At 42.0% G+C, this 18,905-nt stretch overlaps 1 protein-coding gene across 4 annotated transcripts in view; it reads left to right on the top strand.

Annotated features, from left to right (window-relative positions):
* Window positions 1-18,905, top strand: part of FARP2 (FERM, ARH/RhoGEF and pleckstrin domain protein 2) — a 78,435-nt gene that overhangs the window by 39,008 nt on the left and 20,522 nt on the right. For 3 of the 4 annotated variants that reach the window (XM_083868719.1, XM_083868720.1, XM_083868718.1), the window contains 7 exons: window positions 2,161-2,308; window positions 3,083-3,172; window positions 4,260-4,423; window positions 4,556-4,624; window positions 6,094-6,151; window positions 6,819-7,059; window positions 17,699-17,877. In XM_083868719.1, coding sequence (XP_083724845.1) covers window positions 2,161-2,308; window positions 3,083-3,172; window positions 4,260-4,423; window positions 4,556-4,624; window positions 6,094-6,151; window positions 6,819-7,059; window positions 17,699-17,877 — 949 coding nt within the window. Of the gene's footprint in view, window positions 1-2,160; window positions 2,309-3,082; window positions 3,173-4,259; window positions 4,424-4,555; window positions 4,625-6,093; window positions 6,152-6,818; window positions 7,975-17,698; window positions 17,878-18,905 lie in introns of all 4 variants that reach the window. The other variant, XM_083868721.1, reaches the window with a different exon arrangement.

Below are 18,905 nucleotides of genomic sequence, written 5' to 3'. Positions count from 1 at the left end.
GTCCATATGGCTCTAAACAATTGTTTAACACATGACTCAAGGTAGGTAGAAGGGGATACTTTAAGGAGTATGACTAGAAAAGCCAGTTAAGGGAGCAGGAGAATTCATTTATTACCGATGTTGTGGTTGGCACTGCAAGGTACACAAAAATGGGTAATGCTAAAAATAGTTTATCATCTGTTTTAATCAAATGAAGTGCAGATTTATGGAAAGAAGGCCATTTTCCTCTTGGGAAAAAAGGCTCGAAAAATTTGCTTCATCTGTGTGTGAGGAATCTAATCTGGTTTCAGCACTGGTTGTTTGTAAATATAATAATAATTTTTTTAGCACCTGTGTCTTCCTTGTGTCATTAATTTATCCTGGTGAACTTGCACATGGAAGTAATTTGGTATTTATTTTTTCTAATCATTGTCAGTAGTGATGTAGGGGGTCAGTTTATCCAGCTGTGGCTGATGCAGCCTCACTGCTCTGAATGCCCCAGCAGGTCCTGTGCTGCTGCTGTTTCACAGAATTCCAGAGTGGTTTGGGATGGAAGGCGCCTTAAAGTTAATCTGTCTTTGACCTGCTGCTGTGGGCAGCCTTCACTATCCCAGGCTGCTCCAAGCCCTGTCCAGCCTGGCCTTTGACACTCCCAGGGATGGGGCAGCCACAGCTTCTCTGGGCACCCTGTGCCAGGGCCTCCCCACCCTCACAGGGAAGAATTTAATGTAATCTAAATCTCATCTCTTTTAGTTTAAAACCATTCCCCCAGGTCCTATCACCTTCTGTCCATATGAAAAGTCCCTCTCTCTGTTTTTTAAAAGCCTTTGTTAAGAGCTAAAAGGCCACAAGGAGCTTTTCCCAGAGCCTTCTATTCTCCAGATGAGCCCCCCCATCTCTCCCAGCCTGTCTCCAGGGCAGAGGGGCTCCAGCCCTTGGAGCATCTCCGTGTCCTCTGGGACCTCAGATCTGGAGGCAGCTCTGCACTGGGGCTTCCTTGGGCTTAGCACAGGAGAAGGTTCTCCTGCTTTTCCTGGTTCTCCTGAACCTTATCATGCCTAAGACTGGGTAGGAGTGTTTTCTTGCAGGGTATTTGTAGTTCAGAGACCTACTTAGGTGACATGCTTATGTTTGTGATAAATCCTTTTTTGCTTTGTAGTGTAACTGGGGCATGATCAGTAGCAATAGTTGGACTTGATCATCTTTAATGTCTTTTTCAGCCTTAATGGTTTTACGATTCTATGATTCTAAGAACTCCTTCATTTCCACAGCACCATTTGCTCGTTCTTGGAGGATCTTTAACTCCTTGCCAGACCCATGAACTTATAGAGTGTTTTGACTTACAGGGAAAAGTTCTTGTCAGTACAAGTACCTGCTGAAAATGCACTACAATCTAATACACTCCACCTCATGGAAAAAAGCAGGGAAGATTGAGGAAAAAAAAGAACTGCTTTCATGCAGGAGAGCAAAGTGCTAGTGGTTTGTTGTCAGCTAACCTGGGGAGCAGTCAGTGAGGGCTGAAACTGTGACAGGGGTGTGCCAGAGTCATGAACAATCTCAGTGTTGCTGTTTTGGCCCTTGTGCACCCCTACAGAGAGTTGCTCCTGACTGTGTACAGCTTCCTCTTGTTTTTAGAGTAATTTTGACAGCAGATGACATTTCATTTTAAAGATCCTTCTCTGGATTCCTTGGTGGGGAGGGAATTATCCAGCCAAAGGCTGGGGGAATGTGTACCTGGTAGTAATAGAGTAATAATTTTATGATTCCTGAACCTCAAAAGGGTCATTCTGTTGCAATATTTGCATTGTTTGTTTTTCTGGCTGTACAAGTCTACCAGCTCTCACTTCTTATCTTAGTTAAAGCTAGTGTGTACACAAGCAAGAAGAAAGAGGAGAAGTGTGGATTGAATTTGGATTTGTTCAACTCTATTGTTTCTCAACTGGAAAAACTCAGAGCTTATTAATATTTCAGCATCTGTCTTAGGATGCACTTGACATTGGCCATCAGCTGTGTCATTACAGAACTTTCAGTCTAACACCTGAGTTGGAGTGAAACCACCCGACGAGATGAGACACAAAATTCTCATTTAGTGCCAGAGTTCAGACTTAAGTGTCTTAGCTGTGTTGGCAGTGTTGTAAAATCAAATTATTCTTAAAACTTTATTTTTCTTCCTCATTACAGGGGTCAAACTCCTGCTGAATCTGACTTTCAAGTGCTTGAGATTGCCCGGAAACTGGAGATGTATGGCATCAGATTCCACCTTGCCTCTGACCGGGAGGGCACCAAAATCAACCTGGCTGTTTCACACATGGGTGTGCTGGTGTTCCAGGTATGGCAGGGATCGCAGACTGTCCTTTAGCATGTCTTGGAGTAAGTCTCTCATTTTAACATCAGGTGTATCTGGTGTCTTGAAAATGTAACATGTTCTATGGTCAAGGAGGGTAATTTAAGCCCCCAAAATACTGTTTGGTGCAGCTTGTTCTTGTGCAGAGTGCAGAGCATCAATACCAAGTGACAGTAAAGTAGAGGGGCTTTGTTTAAAACAAAGTAAGGTGTGTGATCAGAGAAAATGATCAATTTATTGAAACAGCCCTGGGACAGATCTGTCATCCTGGAATTTTGGTTTAGTTTCTCTTCTTTTAATATTCCAATGGATTTTTGCTGGGATATTATTGCTCTTAATCTATAAGAATGCTGATTGATTGGAGTGTCTGGACCAATCAGTGTTACTGTGTTTGTTGTATTGAAGAAGTAACTCAGTGCTCAGAGTCCTGTTTATGAATGCAATGATGGGGTTTTCCTCTCCCCAAAACACAGAGGCAGCTGATTTACTGAAATATTTCAGTTTGGGTGCTCAGCTGTGTATTACCTGTCCTTTGGTTACTGTGGGGCAACTTCTTTTGGAGGTGCATCAGTCACTGCAGTCCTGCAGTTCCTCTCAGACTGCTTAGTGGCCTCTCTTGTTTAAGGAAATATTGTCACCAGAACTAGAAATCCAGCTGGATGTGTCCACACACGTCTGTATACCCACAACAGAATTTTGTTTGGTACTCTGCTTTTCTGAAACTTTTGCTAACATTTGATCATTCTCATTTTAATTCAGGGTAACACAAAAATCAACACCTTCAACTGGTCCAAGGTCCGTAAACTGAGCTTCAAGAGGAAAAGATTCCTTATTAAGCTCCACCCAGAGGTCTGTGTAACTTTAACTGTAATATAGACTGGGCAGTGTTTAAAAAAAAAAAAAAAGCTTCATTTTATTATGAATGTTTCTGGAGTTTGTGATTTTATAAAACAGCCTCAGCAGGCAGGCTTGGCCGCATCATTCAAGTGTAAATCTTTCCTTTCCCACCCCACAACTTAGGATCTTTAGGTTTTGTGTTTCAATATCAGCTTGTCCTTGACACAGGCTTACGCGTCTATAAATGTAAGACGGAAAAAAATTACTAGACCCAAGTATTTGGTGCTCCCTGTCTCAGTACTTCTACTTTGAAAAATCTGCATCCACTTTCTTGATTCAAATGAGAATTATCTGATAACACCTCAGGTGGGAATAGGTGAAACTATATTGTTGTGACTTAATTTTAAGGATGGCGTGATTACTCTTGCTTCATCTTTTCTATACATCTCTGTAGCACAAGTGTTATTTTTCATAATTACCTGATTTACAGTAGGTGTTTGTGATTGCAGATGTCATCAAAATTATTGCTTCCATGCTGGATGACTAGATTGCATTTAGTATTTATATTAAAATAGAGGAAAAAAAACTACTTTGGACATAATATCATTTCATACATCAAGGATACCCAAAACAGGACACACTGTCTGCTCATGTAGCAGTGTGTCTCACAAACACACCCTCAGAAATTTCATATGATAATGTCTCTGATGTGCAGTATTTTTCAGTTTCGTCTAAATTTCCAGGAGACAAGCATCAGAACTCCTAAAAAAGAAATAGTATTTTAAAATAGCTACTATTTCACTTAAATATTTAAATTTCTTTGAAAATTCTGAAGATGGGTTATATTGAGCATGTTTCTAAAGTCAAGCACTTTTTAAATACTTTTACAGTTTCAAGGTAAGCAAACATATTTGACAGCTATTAAATAACTTTTAACTGCATTGAGAATCACTCCCATTGCTTTAAGGCTGATGAGAAATGACTTAGCAAAATCCTGCATCTCGCTGGAGTTCAGCTTTTTTTGTTGGAACACATTTGTACCTTCCTTTTCTTCTTTTTGTCATTTCAGGTGCTACTGAACTTCTCTGTTTTTCCCCAGGGCCCATATCAAGATACATTGGAGTTTCTTTTGGGAAGTAGGGATGAGTGTAAAAACTTCTGGAAAATCTGTGTTGAGTATCACACGTTCTTTAGGCTCTTTGACCAGCCAAAGCCAAAGGCTAAAGCAGTGTTCTTCACCAGAGGGTCCTCCTTCAGATACAGGTAGGGAGAAACAGAACACTCTCATTATGTCTTAGAAAATGAGATAAAAATGAAGAACTATTCTAAAGACATTGCATCTCTAAATGCTCATCCCCTGTGTTTGATAACCTTTGTACTTCTGTGGGTTCACAGTGGACGAACACAGAAGCAACTAGTGGATTATATTAAGGACAGTGGGATGAAGAGAACCCCATATGAAAGGTAAGATGAAAAAGCTTAGTAAGGTAAAACATAGGTGAGACTTTCACAGTGCCCTTATTGCCTAATTTTCAGTGTTTTAATGCTGCTTGGAGGCAGGCTCATTCTCAGTTATCAAATTTAAGGTAGCTAAACTAAAATGTAAAAAATGTATTGTTTTGTGGTGATGTAAGAAGCTTAGGAAAGTTTTGGTACCACGTTTTGATGTCTGTGGACAACATGTGGCTTAGCTGTCTGAAAGTTCAGCACATACTGAAGGTCCCATGATGTCAGTGAGGACCTGTCTGTGCCATTGTAGGTGTGCAATCAGCCAGTGGCAGAGCACATAATGGAACTTGGGATCGGCAAGTTTGAAACTGTGACCTTAAATACTCAATTGTTTCTAAACAATTAAGAATATATATTAATTAAGAATATATTAATTAAGAATATGCGTTTTCATTATAATTTTTTTTTCCTTATTTGACTCTAAAGCTGTCCACTCTACATGTTGGAAACTCTTCCTACTCCAAATCCTAATCCAAACTATATGTGGGAAACTCCAAATCCTAATCCAAACTATGTGTGGGAAACTCTTATTTCTAATCCAAAAGATTGTAGGGACTTAATAGGAATTTTAAAAAGTTTGATTAATCTACTATTAATAAATACTGTTAATGTCTCAGACTCTGTTGAGCTCCTTTTCTATTTGAAAACTTGACTTTCTATTTAATTATTGACATAGAATGAATCTAACCATGAGTATAATGCAGGATACTTGGAGTCTAACATACAAAATTTTATATGGTTGACTGAATTTGTAAAAATTCCTACAGTTGTTGCAGATTAGCTCCTTCTGGTTCTGAAGCCATTCTTCTGTATAATAATGACAAAGGGTGGAGTTAAACTAAAATGTGTTGTTTAGCATTCAGTTAGTATTCAGTCTCAAGTTGTTCTTGAAGTCTCCTTCAGTGGTACCAAGAGATCCCCACCAGCCAGGTGGGGGTCAGTCTCTTCTTCCAGGTAACAAATGACAGGACAAAAGGAAATGGCTTCAAGTTGTGCCATGAGAAGTTTAGGTTGGATACTTGGAAAAATTTCTTCACTGAAAGGTTGGTCAGGCACTGGCACAGGCTGCCCAGGGAAGTGTTGGAGTCACTATCCATGGAGGTGTTCAAAAAATGTGGAGATGAAGCACTTGGGGACAAGGGGGGACAGTTGGACTTGATGATTTTAGAGGCCTTTCCCAATCTTAATGATTCTCTGATTCTGTGAACGATCTGGATCTTTATTCCATTTTTGTACATTTCTTACTCTTGCATCATTTAATTTAGAACTCTTTTGACATTTTAAAACTTGAACTAGTTATTAACAAAACACGATAAAATAGAGCTTGAGATGTTTCTATTGGCTACTGGCCTGGCCATAAGTGCTGGGGGGAGGAATGAGGCTGATGCATGTGTGGGATGCTGACAGGCTGCTCTGTTCCACAGGAGGCACAGCAAGGTCAGAGCATCCACTCGCACCTCGAACGCAGGCGTGCCAAAGCAGGTCAGTTCTGCAGCACTCTCCATCTTGTAGGCAGGGGCAAACAGCTTTTTGAGGTGACAATGAAGGAGTCAACTCACCAGAATTGCTGCCACTGTTTGCTCTTTGTCTGGCTGCACAGTTCTTTTTGTTGGTGTTACTGATTCGATAGCTGTAGCCAGTTGAGTGTGAAGTGAGTAGTATTTTACTCCAAGTTCCACTGAACTGAAAAGGAAGTGTTGCACTTTCTAGTATGTTATTTCGGAGGATTAGTTTATCTCCAGGTACTCTCTGACTGCTCTCTGGTAGTCTCAAAGCTGTTGTAAGATGCCTTCTGCAGGACACAGCAAGTAACAATCATTTCACTGAATGCAACATGTGTTACATGGGAGAGGTTAAGGAGGCATCACAGAATTTCACTCTCATTTTGTTGGTATTTTTTGTGGATGCTTGTACAGCTATAAAATATATGCTTTTAACTTTCCATTCAGTTATCAGAATTAAGGAAAAAAAACCTTGTCTTTTACGTGGGCTGCTGGATCAGGTTCTGTACAGTGTCTGCTGTAAAGTGAGCTCCTGCAAAGTGTATATTCCTTCTGCATACGGATGTAACTGGATGTTACATTTGTTTTTATGTATTCCAAAAACCTTTTAATGTGTTATGTTTCTGCTTTTTTTCCCCCCTTTTTAGAGTGCCCCATTCACTGAGGGCTTGAGAACTCCAGGGTCTCCTGCCTCAACAGCTGCCCCCTTCCACTCTGTTCACTCCTCGGCCAGTCCCGCTTCGATCCAGCCCATGTTTCCTGAATCCAGCCCTTCCTCCTTGGACCCCCGGGCACCGTACACAAGGATTCCAGACAAAACCAGTGCAGCACCAGGGGAAGAAGTGGGGAGGAAGCTGATGCAGCAGCCTGGATCTCCTGTGCTCCAAGGTGTTGGGTTTGGTAGTGTTGCAGGAAACTGTGACCCGTCTTGTCCTGTTGTTGAGAGTGCTTGCGGTGTAGATGTAGATGTAGAGAGGAGTAGTAAGGAGAGCAGGGTTGCTGGTTGTAAAAATGACAATGATGAGGATGACTTTACCACAGGTGCATTCATTGCTGAAAAAGAGCAGCAGCATGGCAGCCGAGGTGTCCCTCTTTTCACACTGGCAAATTCCCAGTTACAGGTGTCAGAGGAGTTCATTGATGATGACCCAGCAGAAATGTCCTTTTTTGCTGGGGGCTCTGAGGCATTTTCCTATGTGTACAGTGGGTTAGAATTAAAGGGTTCTGAGTTTTCTAAGTGTCTGTCAGAGTCACCTGGTTTAACTGCAGATGCCCTCCAGCAGAACACGGTCTCTGCTCAGTCGAGCCCTGACAGGTACTCAACTGAGGCCGTGGACATGAACATGGAAGAGGAGTTTGAATTTGAGGAAGGGAGCGATTTCAACGGCAACGAGAGGCCGTCGGACACCTCTGAGCTGTTTGAGGTGAAGGCCCAGGCCAGCAGAATGCAGAGCCTCCTGAGCCCCTCGGAGACCAGCTCCCTCATCAACAACCGCTCCGAGAGCAGCTCCCTCAACAACCTGCCGCTGAATGGCACCTCCTCCCTGCACACCTACGGCTCTGCCAACCACTCCGAGGCCAGCTCCATGCTCAACTTCCCTGCCTACTCCGTGCGCTCCGAGTCCAGCTCCGCCTTCCAGTTCACGGACATCATCGACCAGCTGGAGCAGCTGAGCTGCCCACCCACCGCCACCGAGGACTCCAGCAGCACCGACACCGACTCCTGGGACTCGGAGTCGGCTGCACCTCTGGATGTGAATCTTTTCTTCAGTAACCCCTTTGCTCAGACCGCGGGGGACAACTGTGCCTTTGACTTTCAGAATAATTTAAAAAACCTCACGCAAGAAGACTGGACGGAGAAGTCGCAAATCAATTGATTGTCTTGATTTTTTTTTGTGATGGATCCCTCTATGCTTTCCAGGCTTTGAAGTCAATAGGGGGTGATATCAGGCAATCCAATGGCTGGATTTTAAATCACATAACGTAGGTGATTTTTAATTTTTTTTTTTTTTTAATTCGTGTGCCTCTTCAGTGTCCTTCAAAGCATCCAAGTTTTGGTGCTGTGTTCCTGTGCATCACACTACATCTAGAATTGGTTATAATAGGCTAAAATGTTGGAAAACACTACATTTAGGAAAAAACACTGATTTCGGAGAATTTTAAGTAGCAACTGGCTCACGCAGACATCACAATTTACAGTATCCTGAAGGATTTCTTCGGCTATAAACATGTCTGTAAGAGTCTCATATAATATGCTGTTCCTCCAAAATCCAAATAAAGCAGTCACTTTTGCACATGCTTGTTAACCAGCAGCTGCATCCACTAAATTGCCTGTTTTCCAGCGCAGTAGCAAGATCCTCATTTTGGGTTTGTTTTCGTTTCCATAATCAAAAAAACCCAAACAATCTTCAAATCATCTCTGAAGGACAGCTGTAAAAATACCAACCTATGCAACACATCTGTGGTATGCTCTGAAGAATAAATAGCCTATACCTACCTCTGGAAGGTAGTTTGGAAGAGGAGATGTGTATACAACCAAATGGAAATAAGAGTTTCCAAACTTCTTGTGAAGACAAGCTCATTTGCTGACTTCCAAGTGTCTTCAGCAGTCCAACAGCAGCAGTTTGGAGATATACAGAGACTATAAAAGCACTTAATCCCCATCACATTTCCCTTCTTTCTTGTTATTAATCACTCTGCATAAAAATACAATTTAATTCAGAAAAATGTTCTGTATCTGTGGAGGACAGCTGGTGGTAAACCTGGTGTTAGCTTTAACTTTTTCTTTAAAATATAGACTGTATTCAGAAAAATACTATAGTTTTTCTGAGAAATGGAGATGTTAGGAGAGGTAAATAATATAGACAACAGTTAGAGCTTCAGGGCTTTTGTAAATTCTTTTAGACAGGTGACTTTGATGAGAGACTTGAGCTGTAAGTTTGTAAGTGTAACGGAACAGACAGTTGAATTGTTGCTTAACTGGTCACATTTAATTTAGCAACATTTATTAAGGCAAAACAAGAACAGTTATGAAATGTACTTCCCAACTTCCACGGATTGTGGGGGGGAAATTCTGAGCTTCAGCTTGTAAGAGCATTTTTTAGATTATATACAAGCAAGAATAGGAAATCCATAACACCAGACCCAAATCTTGTGATGGAAAGCATCATCTCATTCAGCCACTTGGTTTTGGGGTTCCCTTCTGCCCAGTTTTCAGAGTTTTCAGTTTGCAGAGAGAGTACAGTACTAATATAGTTGATGCCTCCAAAATAAGCAGCTTAGTTGCAAACATAACTTTATGATCAATATTATTGCTACCAGTTTAAATATGGTCTTAATATATCATTGAAGACCTTAATTGTTTACTCAAGCATTTAAAAAATACTATTATATCTCAAAATTCTGCTGACTAAAATTTGATGGAATATTTTTCAACATGAGGCAGAACTCAAGGAGGTAAAACCTCTTTTAGTCACTCATTTCTTCCAGGTTAGTTTTACCCAGGTGTAACTATTCTGCACAGAGCTTGCTTTTATCTTGTGCTTGAATGGAATGTGTGTTGTCCTGTGAGAAACCTGTCCCCTTTGCCAGCAGCACAGAAAGACAAAGCACACTGAGAACCAAGTATTAGCTCAGACCTCCAGTAATGCACTACAGGGTGCTCTCCTTTTTTGCTATATGTCACTTGTATTTTATTTCTTTTCTGTTGAATGTGTGTTCTGGCTCTTTGTGGGACTTTATTCAGACCTGTGGAGATAATGTGGACTGTGGGTGTGTGGTGTGACTTTTTGTAACAGGACTTGGAGGAGGTCTGCAGTGGTATAGAGAGCTGGTGCCTTTAAGTACATTTTTAGGTGATTTGTCTGATTTCTTCCCAGAATGAACAACATCATGTAACCTAAGGAGGAAAAAGAAAATCACCAAAAAGACAGAATTCTGTCTGCAAACTCTGTAACAGGTGGTAGCATCAGGGACAAGTGTACAGATAAAGATATAGAGAAAGGCTGTTCGTGTCTCTGATCTTTTAAAAAGATAATCAGGATTCAGCTATTACATATAACTGTGTCTGCCTCTGTTTCATGTCCTGTGCCTCAATCACAAGCAATCCTTTAAATGTGTTAGAGTAGTGAATAAATCCAACTAAATACTCTTAGTTTTCAAAAGATCTTGGGAAAAAGCTGCCTGTATTTTCAATGTACAGGATTGCCAGTTTGCCTTCTTGCACCATAGTTAGTGTTGGGTGGTTTTGTTGTGGGTTTTTTTGGTGGTTTTTTTTTTTTTTTTTTTTTTTTTTTTTCCCAAAGAAAGCAATAAGATTCTTAATGTGGTGCCCGTTTTGTTTTCCAAAGGAATGGGAGTGGCTAGGGATCCATAGGTGAGGAAGAAGTGAGGGGAGCTTTGACCCTGGTAAAACCTGTTTAGATGAAGGGTTTAGGTACAAAATGAGAGTTCAGAGCTGCTGCTGTGCTCCTGTTAGTTCTATTTGTGCTTTGGCTGACTGGTAGCATAGAGCTGTCATGGTTTCCTTCTGTGCTTCACTTGATTTCCAAAGCCAAGTGGCTTCTGAGGATATCTTTGCCTGCTTAGCTGTGTTGTTTTGTTCAGTGTTTCCCAGACAGACACGAAAGAGCAGAAAACTTGGTTCATTATAACACCCCCTGGTTAGTGTTTTTATTATAGCAAGAAAGCTGTGAGCAAAGGTTCTTCATCATTTCCTTCAGAGACTTCAGTTCAGATTCCCTTTCTGGTAGAGGTGGAGAGAAAAGCAGTTGCCCTCAAGGGAATGTGGCAGCTCAGACCTCAGGGAGCTCGAGCACCATGTGTGGGTTATTGCAGTGCAGTGGAGCTGTCCTCTTGTCCCCTGACTGTCTCCTGAGGTGGTAGGAGAGGGTGAGACAAGGAATGTCTTTCCCTGCTCTGTCCCCTTCATTTACTTTTGTGTATCCTGAGGGAAGTGGTGAGCTGGAGAGCAGTGTGGTGTGTCCTGAGTCCTGGCAGTGCCGCTTAACTTTCAGCATTGTTCCCTGGGGTTTGTTTTATTTTCTTGTCACAGTGTTGATACTAAAACTTAGTACTGATTTCTGTTTATTTCCTGAGAATACAAGTTTCCTTTCATGAAGGTGAGTGTGAGAGCCAGGAGCCTTGCAGACCCTGGGCAGTGACCTCTGCAGTGGGAACCACAGAGCGTGGAAAACAGGGGAAATGACTTAGGAAAAATGGCAAGATTAAGATCTTTATCGAGTGTCACATGTAAGAAACCAGCATTTGAGGATCTGTGGTACAGCAGATAAAACCTAGGTGTAAACTTGGTGAGTCTGTGACCAACAAGTGGTTGCATTCCCACTCCTCCCAGCACACACCTCTGCAGGGACATCCTTGCACATTTGCTTTGTCCCTCCCACCCCGTGGGGAGCTGGGGACACACACAGGTGTGAACATTTCTAGCCAGTGCACAGGTTTTAGTGCTGTGTTTTTCCAGTAGGAGAACTACAGGGGTTTCCAGGTGTGTTCTGCTCTACACAGTGCACCCCGCAGCTGTTGCAGCTGGCTCAACAAAGGGAGTGTGCCAGGGCTCCACAGTGAAGCAGGACTCTTTTCCATCCTTCCACATCTCTCTGTTCTGGTTTAGCAAACAGAGGCAGCTGTAGGATGCATGCCAGTTAGTGGCTTTTCCCACTGGGTCAGGCTGCTGGGCTTAGCTCTCTGCAGTGCTCAGCTGAACACTGCAATGCAACTGAAAGAAAGCAAAATGAGTGTTTTGAGTGAGCAATTTAATCCCCACCTGTGCTTCTCTGTTCGTGTTCTTACAACCCTTCTGGTGCTTAAACACATTTATTAAATTTAAAGTGCTACATCAGAGCATTTTTCCTCATCATCTATACAGTTAATGAAACTTAATTTGCACAAAACATGGGTCGTGGAATATTCTCTGACCTGTCCGCCACCTGGTTAAGCTTTATTAAGTTTACTAACCTGTGTTATCTATTGTGCATAGGCTTTGTAATTTTGAAGTATTCATTAGTAAAGTAATACATGCTGTATATTCCCAGGGCTTGCCATATTTTATCTTAGGGCAATATATCAATCTACCCTCAACTTTCACTTCAATTTCCAGTAAATTTCAGAGTTGCTGAATAATCTGGATAATACCAAGTATTGATCTCCTTTTTCCTGTGCTTATTTGTATTGTGGTCATAGGTGATTTTGTTTAAGAGATTTTTATTTTGGGTTTTTTTGGCGGCTTGGTTATAGTTTGATATTGAGTGGTTTTACTTGGTTTTTTTGTTTTGTTTGTTTTTTGGTGGTGGTAGATTTTGTCTAGTTACAAGTCTTGGTAGGGTAAGATTTTGTGAAGACACTAATAAAAGTTGTTATAATTTTATGCATTTTTGGTGCAAACCTGTCGGTAAGTCATTCCCATTATTGTCATTTTGCAAAATGTTCTAAGCCATAATTACTCAATACTGAATGAGTGTAATCACAGGTCTCAATGTAGACCTTTAGCTGTCATTGCATGTCATTTTTAGGGACTCTTACACCTCACCTGTCACAAGGGCTGTGTGTATATGTATGGCTGTACATATACATTCTCTGTCTGAAGATGGGGAGACTTCACAGTTCCAAATGCATCATAAAACCCTCTTAATTAATTACCTGCCCATGGGCTCCCACAGGATTACTCCAGTGGGTGAGCTGGAGCTTTGGAAGTTCAAATTTGGAACGTGATAATTGGAACCTGGCCTGTGGGAAGGTTTCCTGTACATTTGCAGAAGTCATAATGTTCCACAGTTGCTGGAATCACAAAATTCCTGATTATCGGTACATACAGGGGTACGTGTGCCTTGGTTAGAGGGACTCCCCAGTTCCATAGGTGCTACTCTTGCCAGGAAAAGATGACATTCAAACAAAGAGAGCTGGAATTTTTTTAATTGATCTCTTGAACTTTATCTTTTATATGGTAAATGTTTATTGAATTATATGTTGGGGTTTTGAGTATCTTTGTGTCTGTTCAGATTGCCAATTATGAACCTACAGATTTGTACTAATTCATAATTTTAATTGTTTATGCAATAAAACAAGGAAAACTTTGATATAAATGACAACATGGGCTTTTTAGCTTTATTTTCATTATCCTTACCTTTGAAATAGAATAAATATTTGTTCTCCTAGCCAAGGCATCTTATAGTTTTATTCCCAGCTTTCTCCACACAGTTTTCCCCCTGTAGCACTTTGTTGAAAATAGACCACAGTAGGCAAACACTGGTGTGTGGGTTTCAAATTCCTAGTTTGTGCAGATCTTTTGCTTGGGATACAAATGGGACTAGAAACTCAGATTTCTTTGTAGGAATTATATTTATTATGGAGACCTTTTTTTTTAAACTAGGTACATCCCTTGAACTCTCTTTCCTGTATATCTGTTTTTGCTGGAAGATTGTCCTTTTTTGCAAACGTAGCATGTGAAGGTGATTGCATGTTTTCTGCCTGGCAGGTTCTCCTTCAGGTGTCTGTGGCCAGTGTTTAGGTAAATCCTCTTCCCTGCAAACAGGGCTTTTACAAGGTGGGAATGTGGCAAAAGAAGGGTGGTTGTTTGGGGTTGTTTCAGCGGTTTTATGGGCGTCACCATAAAACCAGGGCTACCCTTAGGATCCTGGTAGTACCACCTGTAGATGTGACCTCACAGGTACATAACACTGGGCCAAGTGCTCTAAATGTGCTGTAATGGTTCACTTGGCCTGTACCTGTTTGAGGGTAAAAAAAGATATCTTTGAATTTAAAGTCTCTTGGATAGGTTCTTTAGGATCTTAGAGAATTTTCCAGATTCTCTTATCTCCCAAATATTTCTCATCTTTTTAAAGGGAAGTTTGCAGAGGGAAAATCTGCTAGTTGTGATGTTTTGAGATAAGGGAGATAGGGACAATATCCAGGATTTTACATCTAGTACATCAGCTTGCTAATGACTTCACTCTAGAAGTAATGCTGTGTACTTTCACTCTGGAAATAATCACTTGGTCTGTGCATGTGATGGGTTCAGCAGGACATTGGGTGGAAGGGAGGCTCAGACCAGGCTCCCATTGTCCTCTGGTCAGCTTCTGCAGGGCTTTAGCCTGAAAATAATCTCAGCTTTTGGAGTAGTAGTAATAGCAATGATATAATAATAAAGTTGTATCTCTAAAGGTTTTCTGTGACATGCAAGAGACATTCCATTTGATAAATAGCTGTTGCTGACATTTGACCCACACATAGCTTTTGTCCATCCCATAATGCTCAGTATTATTGGGGTAGTGCTATTTTAGTTGTCTGTCTTTGAATTATTTTAAGCATCCAGGCATAAAGCTTACAGAATCTTTATTTTTTGTTTTGGCCAGCCTGTACACTAAAATCTGGCTTTCTGTGTAGGAATTGAATTTAGATTGAATAATGGAAGTACCTGCTGAAAAAAATAACTGGAAAGTGATGCCAAAAGCTTGTTATCTTATTATTCTGCTTGTTGTCTCAGTGAAAATCAAATGGAGCCTGCTCCTACATGACCAATATTACACAGTAGCTGTGAAGGATACCCTCAGCATTCTCACCAGATTCTGTAGCTATGCTCTTGCCTACTAAAGAGCTTTTGCAATGTTTTATTGATTTGCTTTTATTTTTTATTTCTGTTAGGTGTATGCTGGTCTTTATGAAACCGTGGGTTTGTTTGCTTAAGGATACATTTCTAACTATGTAGTATAACTGAGAAGTATTAGCGTACCTGAAGATCTTTGAGTATGTGGAATATTGCACCGAGCTGATGCAGTTTTGGATGTTGCCTTAAGTGGATTTGTGTGTGATGTGGAGGCAGAAATTGTTGTGTACAGGATGCAGCCATGTCGGGGCTACAATGTTGAATTCCCACGTCATTGCATGGAGACCTGGTTTGTGCTCACAGCATTTACAGACACCAGTTTGGGATGTTTGTGTGACTTACTTGTAGAGAACAAATTTCCACCTCATGCAGAACATTGAAACACAGGAACATCCCTCTGAAAGAATAATCTCTTTTAATATAACTGGAGAATGCTGCCTGTGGGGAAGGGAAGACCTCCGAGCACCAAGGTTTGATGTCAAAGGGAATCATTCACGTTTTGATCTTCACATCAATATTTCTACCTAATTAGGAGTTTTCTTCATTGAACAGTTGAAATTGCTTCTCCCTTTACCGTCCTTCTCCATGAGAATGAGGAATTGCTGTCCATCCTACCTGCTTGCCTGGAGTCCTCCTGTGCTGCTCTGGTGGAGAAGATTTGGGTTATGAGAATGAAAATTTCAATCCTCACTTGTAATATCATCTGTCAAGACACCATCACACTGAGCTTAGATCAAATATTAAATTAAACAAATGTTGAGCTCTCTGTGACTTCTTATAGGCTCTTTTAGGAAAAAAAAAAAAAATAGGGAAGTGACAGGACACTGAGAATGGCCTTAAGCTGAAGAAGGGAAGTTTTAGATGGAGTAAATTCTTCCTTGTGAGGAAGGTGAGGCCCAGGCGCAGGGTGCCCAGAGAAGCTGTGGCTGCCCCATCCCTGGAAGTGTCCAAGGCCAGGCTGGACAGGGCTTGGAGTAACCTGGGATAGTGGAAGGTGTCCCTGCCCATGGCAGAGGTGGGACTGGATGGACTTTAAGGTCCCTTCCCACCCAAACCATTCTGTGATTCTGTGAATGTGCCTCTCATTTCCATCAGGCACTCTGCCTGTGGGGAGGGGTTTTTGCTTTCCAATTCCATGTTTGCAATTAATTTACTGGCCATCTTCTGTAAGAGGATATAAAAGGTAGAACAACCCGACTGAAAAAGCAGGGTGGTTTATAGGAAGTTAAATCCCATTTGCTCTCACTGTGTCTGAGCTTTCAGGCTCTATGGAAGCAATTCAAGTTGCAGATTCTGGAATTTGTTGCTACTTTGTGTTAAATTCCAAGAACTTAAGGAAGCTCCTCACTCCTACAAACTCCTTTGTTTGGAAGCTGTTTTTTCAGAATTCCTGCCACGTAAAAGCAAACTTGAATCCTGTTCCTGGATAGATGGAACAAATGCTTTTTTCAGCATTGCTTTCCTGGAGTGACATTAAAAGCAATGTGAATGGACAAAATGCTCAGGGAGGAGCAAAAATCTGCTCCAGAATTGGTGCTGGACTAGTGTACAAATAGTTAACTCAGCAGCCTGGATGATCTGAATCTCTTCCAGGTGACCGAGTGCAGCTCTGTTTAGCTTCCTGCGTTTGTCCATGTGGAATTACAGGCTGGGGCTGCCTCGCCCTGGGTGTGCTTCCCAAGCCTGAGCAGCTGGGAATCGAAAGCTCCCAACTCCTCCTGCAGAGCACTCCTGATGGTGTGAGGAGATAACTGGATATCTGTGAGGGCTGATTTTTTTTAAAAGCCTTTTGTGATGATTTCTAAGCAGTCTGGGAAATGATGATTTGGCAGTTTGGGGTTGGCTGTTGATTTCCCCATTTGTCTTGAGGCGGGCGGTTCAGTGCTTGTGACACAACAAATCCTGCTGGGGAGGCTTGGGAGGGTGTTTAAGTTGGAGTTGCTTAAGTGCTGATACCTGTTTAGTTGCCTGATCTGAGAAAACTCATTTGTTTGTCACGGGGAAGATCAGAAAAATAGTTTGTGAGTTAGGAGGAATTCTTTGGGTGTATTGTGTCTGTCACCTTCCTGTGGTCCAAAAGAGCTGATCCTGAATGGTCATTTTCACTCCTGAGGGGGGTTCTGTATGTGAAAAGGGGAGGCTTAAATTCACTGTGATGTGTCAGAATTCTCTAAAGGGTCCACAAAATAATGATAATAACAACTTTAAAAGAAAATGTTTAATAATCTAAAGTAAAGTGGTACCTGTTGTTTCTAGCAGGTTTAACTGTGGATTGTGTCCATGTAGTTAAATACTCAGTGCTACAAAATGCTCAGTGTTTTCCTTGAGATTATTCTGTTTGTATACTTAGAAAAGCCAGGAATGAATTTTTTTCCATGCTCTCTCTTTGCGTAGCAATAGGCTTTCCCTTTGGGCCAATTTTGGAGATACTCTAATTTCTGAGTGTATTTCTAACATACTTTGTCATCTGGAATGGCAAGTGATGGAATAATTTGTCCTAGCTTTTCCCTGTGTTGAAAAGTAACTCTTATATTGAAAAGCAGAAATTAAAAGCCGTAGTCCTGTCCCTGCAGTATAACCCTGTGTTGTGAACTGTGCTGCTACTCAACAGCACTTTTTCCTTGACAATTAGCATTTTATCCTTCCCTTAACTGTGGTTGTTGCTGTGTCTGTCCTTACTGCACTGCTCTATAACCTCTAGGATGCAGGGAACACTCCCTTGACTTTGAGATACACACTGAAGTCTTTGGATTTGCATGCCATTTTGCTCTTTTCCTTTTACCTTTTTAAAAATAATTTGAGATTGCAATTCTGGTTTGCTGTGACAGTGGATAATCTCCTTATTTGCAGTATCTTTGAAATAATTTTCTCTCCTTTTCCACTCCATTTTCTTGTTGTCTTCCCACCCAGGCCTGCCTGTGGACCATCCCCAGCTGTCCTCCATTGTGCTAAAGAGTCCCCTGGGCTTGGCCCCAGCCTTTCAGGTGAACCTGAATGCAGCCCCCCAGGGCTCGTCCCCTCTGCTGAGCCCCGTCCTCAGCGACGCCGGCGGGGCCAGGGTAGAAGAGGATGATGAAATGAAGAGGAAGGTAAGATCCCAGAGCTGGGGAACGCTGGTGCCATGTGGGAGCTGTGCTGGGCAGTGCAGCTGCCAGGTGAGGAGCTGTGCTTGCTGGGTGCCGAATGCTGATTGTGTTGTATCCTGTGGTGGCCGTGGTAAAACTCCAGTGCTGAAGTTGGATGTGTTGTGCTGTTGTGGCAGAGTCCCCACTGCCCTCCTGGCATCTTCTTGTGTCTTCTTGGCATGGCCACTGGGACCACCTCCCTTTGTTTTAGTAGGAGCAATGTGTCAGGGAACTGTGTTCAAAATCCACCTTTTGTACCTCAGAATGGAAGTGAGTTCAGGCTGGATATTAGGGAAAGGTTCTTTACCCCCCGAGGCTGATCCCTGGAACAGGTTCCCTAGGGTAGTGATCACAACACCAAGCCTAAGAAAGATCAGGGAATATCTGGATGATGGCCCTAGTCATATGGTTTATTTTCAGGTGGATCTGCTAGGAATGGGGAGCTGGACACAATGATCCTCAGAGATCCTTATTTGTTAAGGTGTGAGGTGTTTGTTTCCTGGTTTCTTCCTTCCTGTGCAGTCTCGTCACGGTCTCATTGGTCCATCTCACCATATGTTGTTCCTCCAGGTCATGCTTTCTGATCATAACAGGACCTTTAGAGGGGTCCTGAGGGGTTCCCCTTGAACTGTGCAGGACCTGAGCTCAGTGGGAATTCTTTCACATCCATTTCATCATGGCCTTGGTCAGCAAAGCTGGCCCTGTTGCTGAATTGTCCTCCCCATGGCTGACCCTTCTGTCTGGAGGGAGGTGGACACTCCTCCGGCCTTGCAGAAGCTTGAGTCTCACTTCCTGGAAAGAGGGGGACAAAAAAGTCCCTGACTTTTGCAGGTGCTGTGAGTCTCAAACCAGGAACAGCTTTGGGTCTTCAGGATGTACTTATGTCTAGGTACTGCTCCATGCCTGGGCTGCTTTCTTCCTGCCTACCAGTGAGCACTGGTTGCTTTAATCAGGATCCCCCACATAATGTGGGGTTTTCCTCACCCCCATGT

Source organism: Zosterops lateralis (assembly GCF_965231275.1).
Source record: "Zosterops lateralis genome assembly, chromosome: 10".
Lineage (NCBI taxonomy): Eukaryota > Metazoa > Chordata > Aves > Passeriformes > Zosteropidae > Zosterops > Zosterops lateralis.
This window is presented reverse-complemented; position numbering and strand designations above follow the sequence as displayed.